Here is a 13,587-nt window from a genome sequence, read left to right as displayed (position 1 = left end):
GTTTATCTTTCCATCAAAGAACCAAAAAAGTGATATAGAGGTAAACAAAGAAAACTTAATTTAATGAGTAGAAAAATGAGCAAAGTAGCAAAATAGTTTTGGCATAGTGGTGACTAGCTGGCTACATGTTTCAAATGAGTCTTTTGTGGGGTCGGAGTGAATTACTTTCTCAGTCCAAACAATCACATCATGAGACTTGCATTTGTGCAGAATTCATTACACGCAAAATCATTTAATTGGTCCATTTTTACAATTGTAAGGTGAGTTAAGTAATGTGTATAAAAAAAATATAATTAGTTTGTATGTAATTAACTATCACTTCAATCAACAATATGTAGCCAGCCGTATTAAACTTGGCAATGTTTTTATAAATTAGTCTGAATTAACAGGCTTATTTTTTTGCAGAAAATCCTTTTCAACCTCACAAATCAAGAGTGTCAACCATCTGCCTAAGAGACAGACAGCATTTAAATGTAAATATATTCATTTTAACTATTACAACTGTACTTAGAATTAACTATTAAGTGCACTTCACTGCATTTTTTTAAGTCTATGAGATCTTTATTCAGTATCTAGTAGACAAATGTTTTAGACATATAATACAAAACGTATTATAATATATGTTATATACGTATATTACATTATTGAGCTAAAATATTGTAAGGACTAAATTATTTTAAAACCTTAAGTTAGTATGATGATAGACAAGATTCTATCAGTTCATTACAAAGTATGTTCTAATGTAATGCAGCCACTCATGATCAGGTTCAGCTGTTCTGACGTGAACATTTAGTCAAAACCATGAATCATTGATTAGTATAACAGATGTAGACAGTTCTTAGATTCATCCTTTTCTTAGAACTTAGGTGTACAATAACACCAAATTTTGAGAATTTGCATGTTGTAGTGATTTAACTTTCTGTTGAATATATTCAATTATTAATCTTTGTGGTTGTGGTTAAACAAATTCACTAACACAATCCATGCACTGAATACATCAGTAACATCCATTGTAGCTAAGATAAAACTATGACGTAACCCTGATCAAAATGAACAAAATACATGTTCTATACAGATTTTCGTTTAGGACAGGAAATAATGTTATTAATTTAATACTTGGATTAATTAATTAGAGTATTAACTGTTACATCTAACCTGTACTAGATTCATGAGTATACTTTATACTTCATAATTCTAAAATACTACTTAGAGTGTGGTACAGCCAGTTTTGTAACATCTTTGTTCTTATACGATCAGCACTGTATGTTACATGTTTTTTTTTTTTACATGTATACTTTCTTAGTATTACACAGTGGTTTTGACAATAATGTTTTATTTTACATTAAATTTCTGTTTTTAATACTTATGACAGGTAACAAAGCACTAGACCCAAACTGTGATCCCATAATCTTCAATCTAGCAGTGTTACACTTAAACAAATCATTCAGGAACCATTTTAAAGATCTTTGAATTCTGACAGTGAGGGGCGTGTATATTATGGAAATCCTGATTCAAACTTACAAAAGTGTGCAAACCAAACCTCTCATTTCCCAACATAATTATTTTTACACAGAACTTTAATGCTATTCCAGTCCCAATACATAAAACTACCCAGTTTAAAAAACTATTTTCTTATAACGGCCAATATTTTTTCAATAAATTACCAATTGCGTGGAAACAGATTCCAACATTAAATTCTTTCAAAAGAGTCATTAAATAATTTTTGCTGGAAAATAAAATATACAAATTTGATGAATTTAAGTCGAATTCACCAGGAACTTGGTAATAGTGATTGATTCATGATGTGCCATACTTAAAATTATTTTGAAAATTTAGTATAATTGTAAGATTAAATTAATTTATATTAGTATTTAGGTTTCTTGTCTATTTGACGAGCCTTATAATATTGTAACATATTCCCTTGGGCTAATAAAGAATTTCATTCACACTCCTTTATTTATTTATTTACTTTTATTTATTTTTTATGTTGTCACATAACATTATGTACAGTAAGTAATTAACTACCTTAAAGTAGATGACATGTCAATTTGTTAAAAATACCTAACCTAAATTAATACATAAATAAATTAATATAAATTGTATAGATAAGACATATAAGATAAAATTTAAACATAAAACATTAACCATTAATATAAATAGAATATAACTTGTTTAAATAACATATAGTAATAAGATTTAAACATAAAATATTAAACACTAAGCATTAAATTTAAAAATAGATAACACACATAAAAAATCCACTACACAACATGAACAAAGACACACAATTAATTTATACAATTATTAAAAACTTATTGCTTTTCAGTCAATAATTCATTTACACTGTAGAAACACTTTTCCATCAAAATAGCCCTTCACTTTATTCTTAAAAATCTTAACAATTCTCTAGCTTGACATCATTGGGTAAATTGTTATACAAACGAATTCCTCCATACTCAGGCAATTTCTTAAAGGCTCGTGTTTTGTGTAAAGGATAAATAAGAGTACTATTGTGTTTGGTGGAATAATTGTGTATATTTAAGAACGAGTTTAAATTTGCTATGTTTTTCTTGATCATAATGAGTTTCTGGTATATATAAATAGATGGAAGAGTAAGCAGTTTTAAGTCTCTAAAACTAGTTTTGCAGGATTCATCATACATAATACAGTTTCTAATTAGGGAGTGGCTTACTTAGGGAACAATTTTCTGTCTTTAGCCTTTCTTGTAAAATAGTATAAAGTTTAACATAGTGTTGCAGTAAGAGAGGGCATGCAGGGATGCTGGATTCGTGGAGTGATCTACTGCATTCTTTGGTATCTCAGCATTTTCTGTGGGTTCCTTGTCCTCTGCTGTCCGTTACTCCCTCTTCTGTTCTTCAATCATCGCTTGTATCGTCGCTTCATTGACGTCATCTTTGCGATATGGGAGATGTATCCTGTTGTAAGTAGTGATAATTTACCACAGTAAGCTTAATATTCATACAATTTGAAATATTTTATGTTGTTGAAAATGTTTTATAAAATGAAGAAAACTTGTAATTTGAATATTAAAAATAATAACCGTCTTGAATAAATTCTTTTTTGGAGTTTTTGTTTAGCGATGGAAGGATCATCGAAGGACAGAAACCTAGTGTTACTGATTTTTTGTATGGCAAATGTGTGGAAACATTTTGTTTCCTGTGACAAACGGAGGAGTGACAGAATAGCTTCATTGACACAGTTTGCTTTTTCACCAGATAATGAAAGTTCCACAGATTTAAATACTGGTAACTACGTAACTGTTTTTCATTAATTATATTCGAATGTATAGCACATTATGAGTTTATTGAAACTCAGTTGTTATTAAATTATCTAGATGGTTGCATTGTTTCCTCAACAAATCAACTCATTAATAAAAAAAATTAAATTGAAATCATGGTATTGGGCATTTGCAGTACATAAAAAGCTATATAACATTTTTAAAGACAAATACCATTGTAAATTACAACTGCTTGAACATATTGATCAAACATATTATCTGGCACCCATTTATTTCTCCATGAATTCAATTTTGTTTCAAAAATAACATAACAGTTTTCCTTTGGAAAAAGCACACCACACAGTAAAGCAAAGCAATGTACAAACTAAACAGAATTTGATAGATAGATAAACCAGTACTTTAGTTCAAAACTACATTGGCAGTGGAAACAATAAAAGCTAGAACGACTCATCACTTATGCTTAGGATTTACACAAATTATTTGATATATACATATGCACCAAAATTTCAAAACACATGAATATATATTCTTATAAGTATATTACAAATTTATCCTGGCCATAAATATATTTCTTTATAATTTCCTATTTAAAACTAGTGAATGAAAAACACATCAAATAATCAATCTAATTACAACTCAATGTATTTCTTTCAAAAGCAACTATATTTTGTAATGTGTTATGACTGAACTTATATTAGCCAATTGTAAATGCAACAAATTTAATACATGTTGTTCATATAAAATGTTTTGAGATACATATAAAACATTTGCAAATTTCTAGCACTGTAAGTACTGTAAAAGCTCACACTATCACTGTATATAAGTCTCATAGTTAGTTGAAAGAAGATGTAACAGGGTGGATGATTACTAAAAAGACTAATTGTTTACAAGATTATTATGTCCTTTAAAAACAAAATTTTGAGAATCTGACTTACTAGAATTAAGATTTTACTTTAAAAGAGTAATTTATAATATAAAATAACTGGCATGTAATACAGGTTCTGATGGAACTGTTGTTCGGAACGAAGATCATCGTGACAGGGGATCGAGTACGGACAACCGAATGCAGCCTCCTGGTGATGAACCATCGGACGCGCTTGGACTGGAACTTTTTGTGGGCTGCGATGTTTTACGCTGCAGAGCCTCAGAGCCATAGAATGAAATTTGTTCTTAAAGCGCCCATAAGACACGCACCAGGACCAGGTAATTACTAATTTGTTTACGTTTTCACTTAGAATATAACACAATTAGACTCATTGTCTTCTCGGAAATATACAAACCATGAATAGTAGGTGACAAACTTACTCCTTTCTCCTCACATTTTGTCAGCTGAAATATTTTTCGATTCCATCACATGTTGGCTGCAAGCCAAGATATTTTCCATATTTTGAGTGACTGCACTTTTGTATGTAATTTTTGTTACTACGACTCTTGATGTTCATCTTGAGTATCTGTCCATTTCTCTTTAAGTGTTTTATAATCATACTTTTGTACTCCTTGCTATACTACCTTATACATCTTATTATTACACATTTTTCACAAATTTTAAGTTGAATTTTGGTTAAAAAAAGTTGTATACATCTGTTAATTTTTATTACTATACACATTTAAAACCTGCAAGACTGGGAATTTGTCCGGGCCCTGATTGGTCCAAGGGATGCCAGGAAGCGAAACGTACACTTATTGCTGTGTGTTATAAGAAAACATGTCCCTTACTCGAAAAAGAATAATTAGCCCAAAATACAGGGTCTCTGAAAAAGAATGCCGGTATTTTGAACGGTCGTTACTTAAAAACTATTTAAGATAGCTAAACTATTCAAATGTCAAATTGAAAATACCAAAGTTTCATTTTCTGTGTAGCATGGGAGGAAACGTTAACTTTGGCATGTGCTGAACAGTAACGTGGTGGCAGTTTGCTATAGTGACTGACACTCTGGCGCCAGTTGCAAGTGCAATGTTTATGGCACAACAGAAGGCACAGTATGTTCTGTGGTATGCAGAATTGAAATTGATTGTTAGTGTTTCGTATGTAAAATTGTTGGTTTTTTTTTCGATTGTGTCATCCCTTGTTTTTTGGCTGACCAGTTAACTGTTAAACCAGCAACAAATTACTTTATCATCTGGTGAATTTTGACCTCGATACGTAACTTGTAACCAACGCTGGACACTATCGATTTCAATTCTGCGTACCACAGAACACGCTGTGCTTCTGTTGCGCCGTAAATATCTTACTTTGGGATTAGCACCAGGTTGTTCTGCACATGTTAAGGTCAATGTTTCCTCCCATGCTACACGGAAAACAAAACTTAGTCATTTCAACTTCAATTTAACGTTTAAACGGTTTAGTTATCTTGAATAGTTTTATGTATCAGCCGTTCAAAACCCCCAAATTTTTTTCAGAGACCACATATAGCTGTACACTAAGGATGTACATAAGTATGGTAAATTACAAGAAAAGAATGATATGAGATGTATTGTTCATTTTTATGATAATAAATAATACATATCTTTGGTAATTCTTGAATAAATGTAATTGATATGAGAGTGCCATTTCATGTCAGATTGATTAAGTAATATACAAAAAATATTTTTGGAACAACTTCACTTCAGAAAAATTATGTAAATTACTGAATACAATTTAGTCTTAATTGAAAATCGTCTACGGGCCCAGTAAATTTGTGTTTGGTCTTTACATTTATGCAAATGTAATCAATCTATCATGGAATAAAATAATCTTAAGATTGACTTACTTTTTATAATCTCCTTTCTGTAATTTTATGGATTAGATTATGTACTTTAAACTGTAAGAAACGATTAAGTAAAGTAGTATGACAATATCTGTCTGGGTGGAGTTGAAGACAGGGGTGAGTGGATAAATAAAAAATGTACTATTTTAGATATTTTGCGTAATTGCGTGTATTTTTTTGTAAATCACTTTTTGTAGGTACAATATAATTAAACAGTTGTTGTTGGCTAAAATAAGCTTACGCATATGTTTATGCATACATTCTTTTTCTCCAAAAAACTTTGTTTAAACACTTTACTTTACTTACAAACCAACAAATTACTTTCAGATCACAATACATATTAACCACATATTTAACTCATCATTCTAATTAGTTGTCTTCTTTTGAAATCTCTATTTCATTCACCGTGTTAAGTTATCTAAAAATATTTGTTTACCACATTCTGTATTTATAATAATTTTTTATTAACGTCATTTATTTTCTTTTGTTGGACTTGTCAAACAAACGAGACTGAATGGATGCAATGATGTATGTTCAGGGTGGGTAATGCAGATGGCAGGGTTCCTGTACATTCACCGGCAGTGGGAGAGAGACCAGAAACTGCTGAACAATGTGCTGGACTACTTAAGTGACATTAAATATACATATCAAGTAAGTCGCTTTCACTGTACAGTGTCAATACTCATAAATCTATCAAATCCCTTTAAAAGTATTGTCTATTCTAAATTGAACAAATATTAGTTTTGCATGAATTCTTATTACAATCTTGGTATCTTGAAAGTAAATTTAAAATTCAGTTATTTATAAACAATATACCAAATAAAATCATTTATTGTTTAGAAACATACTGTTACGCATGACACCAATAAGTTAAGAATCAATGCAATTACATTCAAAACAAATAGGTTACAACTTCAAAAAATTCATGTGTTGTGAAAGAAAACCTTAAACAAAATGTTTTAGTACTACTTTGAAATTTATAAGAGGTAATTCACACACTTCATAGGAAATACAGTATACAAACTTAACTACTTGGTGAATAAAAAGAAAGTGCATTTTCTAAGTCTGTCTGCTGTACACAAAAATGAAAAAAATATGATTTCATTAACCAAATCAAAACAGTAATGTTTAAACAAAATAACATAAAACTTAACTTTGCTAATAAACGATTATAGCAAAAATCATTTATTTAATTAGAAATTGTATATTATTGTCTTATATTTCCTATTTATGGTATGATGAATGTTATAAATGTAATAATTAATATAAAAATCTTTATCATTTTGAACTTAGCTTATAACATAAACTATTACCTCTTTGGTAAAAAACTGAATAATTCAGTTATTTTTTATAACTTTTTAATATTTTTATTCAATTATTGTAAGTACTACATAATAAACTGAAACAAACAGTAAGTGATTTTTTTTATCCATAGCGCTTGAAGGGACTATGTGGACTAGATCAGCTGTTTTCTCCACAGCTTGTTTTTTTTTTGTAACTGTAAAGGAACAATAGTGTTTATGGACCACCTGATGGTCCCTGATTTTCCTCTTGAGCCAAACGGCAACTGACAAGTTGCTTTTCTGTTACCAGCCAACATGAACTGTCAATTTGGTTTTTATTTCAAAATCATTTAAGTTCAATTGTACATAAAAGACAAGGGATTTTAATAAAAGTTTGAATTATTATAATTATTTGACACCTATTTTTTTATTAATGAAAATGAGCTAGATTTCTGATATTTCATCATCTATGATTTCACATTAATAACATTTAACTTTTATCCATGTTCAACTGAATTCAGTTATTATTTCTAAAACTGTATTTTTCAATCGAATTCAATAGAGATGTTGGTAAAGTGCCTCCTAGAGTCCAGAATCTTATAATACAGGGTTTGTCCGGAAAGTAATAGGACTGAGTCGATTAAAAAAAATTTATTGAGCAAATCGTTACAATTCTTTAAAAACTTTCAAAATAGGCTCCTTCTGCGTCGATGCAGCGCTGCCAGCGCGATTTCCAAGCATTGAAGGCGTCACGGAAGGCATTCTCCGGAATAGCCTTGAGAGCCGCGGTGCAAGCTGCTTGGATCCCCTCTGTCGTGTCAAAATGCTTGCCTTTTCAGGTGAGGAAACAAAAAAGAGTCTGGGGCGGCCACATCTGGGCTGTAGGGCGACTGTGGAAGAGTTGGGATGCCGGCCTTGGTCAGGTAGCTGTTCACAAGAATGGCGGTGTGAGCCGCAATTTCTGGTCGCCAGTGAGCTCTTTTGGGACCATCTTCACACACACTTTGCGCATGTTCAAATGCTCCGTCACAATTTCATGAACCACAGATTTCGGTAAATGTAACATCTGGGCAATTAAACGAATACTTAGTTGATGGTCTGAGGTCAAAACTTTGCGCACACGAGTCACATTGTCGGTGTTTATCGAAGTCGAAGGTCTTCCACCACTGTCTTCATCAGCGACCTCTTCCCGGCCCTCCAAAAAGGCCTGGTGCCACCGAAATACACCACTTCTTCCTAAAACAACATTTGGGTAAGCCTGCTTGATTATATCAAATGTCTCTGTCGCAGATTTACCGAGTTTCACACTGAATCTAATCGTGTACCTCTTCTCTAACGAACGCTGCATTTTCGGCTTGCACCACTTACAGAAACATGTCACGTGAAAATGCCTGTCCTGACTCTTCAGGTGCTCGGAGACAACTGACCAGCCGCTTGTTCGTTAGCTAGGAACGCCCTCCACCGAATCCAGTCGGTGCGCGCACGGTCCGAAGTACAGTCTCGGTGAAAGAAAATCAGTCCTATTACTTTCCGGACAAACCCTGTATATGACTAATACAGCACTTTGTTTATTTATCAACGACAGCAAATGTTATAAACTCTGTTATCCATTTAAATCATCCATTCTCTATAAAAAGCTTTAAACAAACAATATCTGATTAGGTCCTCTGAGTCCAGGGCTACGATCCAGGTTCCAGGAGCATTGTAATTTCTGTACTGTAAAAATGTTGCCTGGTGCCCAAGGAGTAAAAAGATTTGTATAATATTGTGGTTATAAAAATGATTATTTTTGCAACATTTATCAACTTAGTATGATCCTTTAAATATATACAAAAAAATCTTAATCAAGATTACAGTATTAGTATTGATATTTGTTATATGTTTTTTCATTTTTAGGTTTTAATATTTCCAGAGGGGACAGATTTTAACGATAGAAGTTTGAAAAAAAGCAATGAGTTCGCGGACTCTCACCATCTTGAACGGTACACCAAGGTTCTGCATCCCAAGACAAACAGGCTTTGTCTTCCTTGCCAACAAAATGAAAGAAAGTAAGTAATCCCTTATAATATTTTCAACTATTTGTGATGTTATGGAACTTGATCTTCTAATCATCATCATCATCATCATCATAAATAAACACAATTGCATGCACTCCTTTTTTTAGTTGTTACATCACACAAAGATTTACTCTCCAGAATATTAATTGAGCTCAAAGTTTTAATTTTCATTACACTTTAGTCTGTTTTATATTTTAAGGCTTTAAATGAAAAGAAATATCTGACAATCATTTCTGTTTCTAACAGATAAGCAGTTGGATGCGGTCTATGACTTCAGTGTGGGATATCCGGGATCACTGCCACAGTCCGAGATGGATGTTCTGCGAGGTATATTCCCTGAAGAAGTGCATTTCCATATAAAAAGGTGAGCACTTTCTATTAAGAGTACATTTATTTTGTATAAACAACATATATTGTTTCAAACTCGATTTAACTGAGCGCTCTGTGCAGATATCCGACGAGTGAGATGCCCACGAGCGATGCTGGCTTGAAGGAGTGGGTCAATGATCTCTGGCAGCAGAAGGAGCAGACTCTGGCAGACTTCTACTGTCACCGCCGCTTCACGACTCACCCGACCAATGGTCATGCTCAGTCAGCCATAAACAACTCTCTCCTTCTGGCCCTACTGTTCTGGACCGGACTGATCGCGGTTACTCTCTACGGACTCTGCACCTCCCTCTACATGCAAGTCTGGGCCCTCATCCACTGCTCTGTCTTCTTGCTGCTCTCCTTCACCTCCGAAGGCATCCACCAGCTCGAAGCTTCTTGGTACAAGAATCAACAAGTTCACGACAAGCATTGATCCGTGTTCATCTACCGTAATAGAATAGATCAATTCAGAGGTTTATCGTAACATACTAATATATATCTTTTGTACAGTAAAATATTTTTCCTAATAGATTTTATATTCTTCTAAATGTGTTCACACTTGGATTGATTACATATTCACTATTATTTTTATAATACATATTCGTACAGAACCCAAAGTCTATATTTTATGTTGTAATACTTGCAACTGTCATTCCCAGAAGACCATGTATTTTAAATAGACTGTACATACGAATTTAAAGACATGAATTACTGGTTCAATTGGGTAAAGAAACTGATGTGATTATTAGAAGTTAAGTTAGTTTAGTTTAGTTGTACAGTGTATAGAGAATAAGAAAATAAATTATATAAAGACAGTTGAAACATTTTAGAGTCAAATTTAATTCACCCCAACTACAACCAATTTATCAAGCAGAATAAATACATGAAATTTTAATAAGTTCTTCTTCTTCAGACTCAAGAGTGATTATTACAATGTGGTCTATGATCGTAGACTTACTAATGGCAAATGGACATATCACCATTACACAAGTGTTAAATAGCAGTGTTGGAACAATGAACAACACAACAGATAAAACATACAAACATCTACATTTACTATTAACATAAAAATAATAAACTAAAACCTTTTTTAAACATTTTATATTGTAGACACGCATTTGGTAAAGATAGCCATATATTGTGGAGTTAATAATGTAATATTTACTATTATTTGTGCCCTCAAAAATGTATCGAAAGAAATCATTTTCCCTATTTGTAGTATTGACAAATACATTGTCAATACAAACCAAAAGAGTATCTATAGGTACATTATAGACTATTTATATATTGCACTTCAGGCTATAACAAATTAAAAATTATTAAATATAAATTAAAAACTTACTTTCCGAAACAGATCCATCTTGCAGCACCAATCCATCATTTGTCACATTGTTTTAATTTGTGATCAACTATATTTTCACATAAGCAAAATCGAATGTGAAAAAAGCCAACCACCTTCTTTCTTAGAAGGTAGGTTGGAAAGAACCACCTTTTCTCAAAATATTCTTCATGCTTCCTTCACATGATGTAGCATTAAAAATTGGCTAAAGCATCAAATCTCATACAATAGTAGAAGAATTTATACTTCCTGCTGCAATTGACATGCTTTTCACGGGTGATAAGTTCCCAGGAAGATTTCAATTAAAAAAAATCCCACTATCATAATGATTCAGTAGCTTGAAGAATTTCTGAAATGGTTGAAAGCGTTAAGGATCAATTAAGACAAACTAAACAAAAGTGAGTTTTTTTCAATACAAACTGATATCGACTAATGTTGGCAGTTGACCTCAAATTTTGTGTTTCTTCCGATATGAAATACATGAGGCAATCGAAGAGAACATTCTATTTTGCAAACCACTCCCTAATCACTCAATAGGAGAATGCATGTATACAAACGTTCATAAAAGCTACTGAGCCCTTTAAGATTGTTTGGAAAAATGTGTTTCAATATGCAGTGATCGTAAATACAGTGGCCTGATTGCAAGATTGAAAACCAACATGCCTAATATTAAGTGGGTTCACTGCCTTCACAACCAAACTCTGGCATCAAAACAAAAGCCGATCAAACTTCGTCAATAAATGATGAAGTGGAAATTGTTAATTTTGTTAAAATTCATCTAAAAAGCGACTAATTTCCGCTTTGTGAGAAAAAATGGGCTCGAGTTAACTGTTGATCAGATTGTTTGAGTTAAGATGTTGGTCTTCCTTCGGGATGCTAATCTCTAGCTTGCAGAACATTTTGCTGATAAAGAACAGTTAATACAGCTTGCATATTTGGCTGATATTTTTCCCAAATAAACATTCAGAACATGGCATTGCAAGGGCCAGATAAAACAGTTTTATTTGCACAGGGCAGAGCAAATGGGTTATAAAAAAACTGTGAATAAACTAGTAAAAGAAACAAATTTTGAAAACTTGCCTTTGACACTTGAATATATGGAATTTGTTTCTGATGTACAATTTGATTCGATTGACTAGACATTTTGTTTTGCTACGCGTGTCTAATCGCCTGGATTCTTTGAAAACCCAGTTTTGGACTTCATTCCAAAAATGACTCATGGACTTCATAGGAGGATACTTTTAGTTCACAATGGGTTTTATATTCAATTAATAAAAAGATGGTGGAAAATTAAAATTTAGTGCTGTGCTTCATGACAGACTGATGTAATTGTCAACATACTAATAACTGTTGTACGAAAGTGATTAGACTGTAGGCTATTTTTAAGAATTCTTACATCATTACATACAGTTATATTTTCCAGGAGTATGTTTGTTTACTTTATAATCATAAAAATAAAGTAATCTACTGTTTTACATCATTCAACAGCATATTTTATTTTGTTTGCCCTTTGGGTTTGTATGTAGTTCAACATTGTGTTACTTGTATTAAGAATCATGCAGTTGGTCTTGAATCTAGTCCGCTGGTTTTAAAATGAGGAAGATATCGATGGAGGAGTCAATGCAGCAGTCACGTGCTGCGGCACCCTCTTACACTTGCATGACTAGGGACTAGCACTTGTTGCTTGCCCAGTGCTTCTAACTACCATTTAAAAGTTTATCAATTAATTTATAGAAATATATAATGTAATCTGTAAAAAATAACTAACCGAGAAACCTTCACACGTAGACAAATATTATCTTATGAAATTTGGGCCTGATAGTTATAAAAAAACTTCGATCTTTTCTTCCACAACCTCTCTGCCTGCTCTAGACAACGGTACATTAAAATTCACAACAAAGTTCACAGACATATACACTGAATGAGCTAATTTTAAATTTTTAGTTTGGAGAATACTCTAACAATTTCCCAATGACATATGAAACCATTGTATGCTTTTCGTTGTACCTTTGTTGGCAGTAACTCTACTTATCGTTGTGGGGACCCAGGTTATTTGAATCTTGGTTCCGATCTGATACTTCAACACGTTAAGACATAATCTTTTCAGCCAAGCCTGAAGTAATGTAATCAAATCATAATGTTCTGAAAGAAAAAAAGTTGTAATACAAACTTACTATAATCAAATGTATACTAAACCAGTGGACAATAAGGCAGTATATTTAAATAGGAAACAAAGAATAATAGTGTTTGCGGTATTATATAAATATAAAAGAAAATATCAAGTATGGTAGCCATTTATTAAAATAATCAAGCCCAAAAAGTTGGTGTGAAAAAAATATGTATTTGTTAATATACAACAGTAAGTGGAGGGTTGTTATTACATATCAGTGTATAACTATTATTTACCAACAGAAAAAAAACTATAAAATAAAAAGTTGACACAAAAAACTATAGACAATTTAACAACTTAGTATGTAAATGAGAAGGTATGAGAATGTGAATATGATAATGAAATGAGAAGGTGAGGAAAATG

The 13,587-nt window shown here is 32.2% G+C and overlaps 1 protein-coding gene across 1 annotated transcript; it reads left to right on the top strand.

Moving 5' to 3' along the window:
* Positions 1–291: 291 nt before the first annotated feature.
* Positions 292–10,542, top strand: LOC124371769 (lysocardiolipin acyltransferase 1-like). The gene is given in 8 exon segments (XM_046830113.1): positions 292–473; positions 2,752–2,941; positions 4,258–4,462; positions 6,545–6,657; positions 9,186–9,299; positions 9,301–9,337; positions 9,593–9,710; positions 9,797–10,542. Coding segments are annotated over 7 exon segments (1,110 nt in total). The 5' UTR covers positions 292–473; positions 2,752–2,770; the 3' UTR covers positions 10,149–10,542.
* The last annotated feature ends 3,045 nt before the right edge of the window (positions 10,543–13,587 follow it).

Source organism: Homalodisca vitripennis, unplaced genomic scaffold, assembly GCF_021130785.1.
Source record: "Homalodisca vitripennis isolate AUS2020 unplaced genomic scaffold, UT_GWSS_2.1 ScUCBcl_1984;HRSCAF=6292, whole genome shotgun sequence".
NCBI lineage: Eukaryota > Metazoa > Arthropoda > Insecta > Hemiptera > Cicadellidae > Homalodisca > Homalodisca vitripennis.
This window is presented reverse-complemented; position numbering and strand designations above follow the sequence as displayed.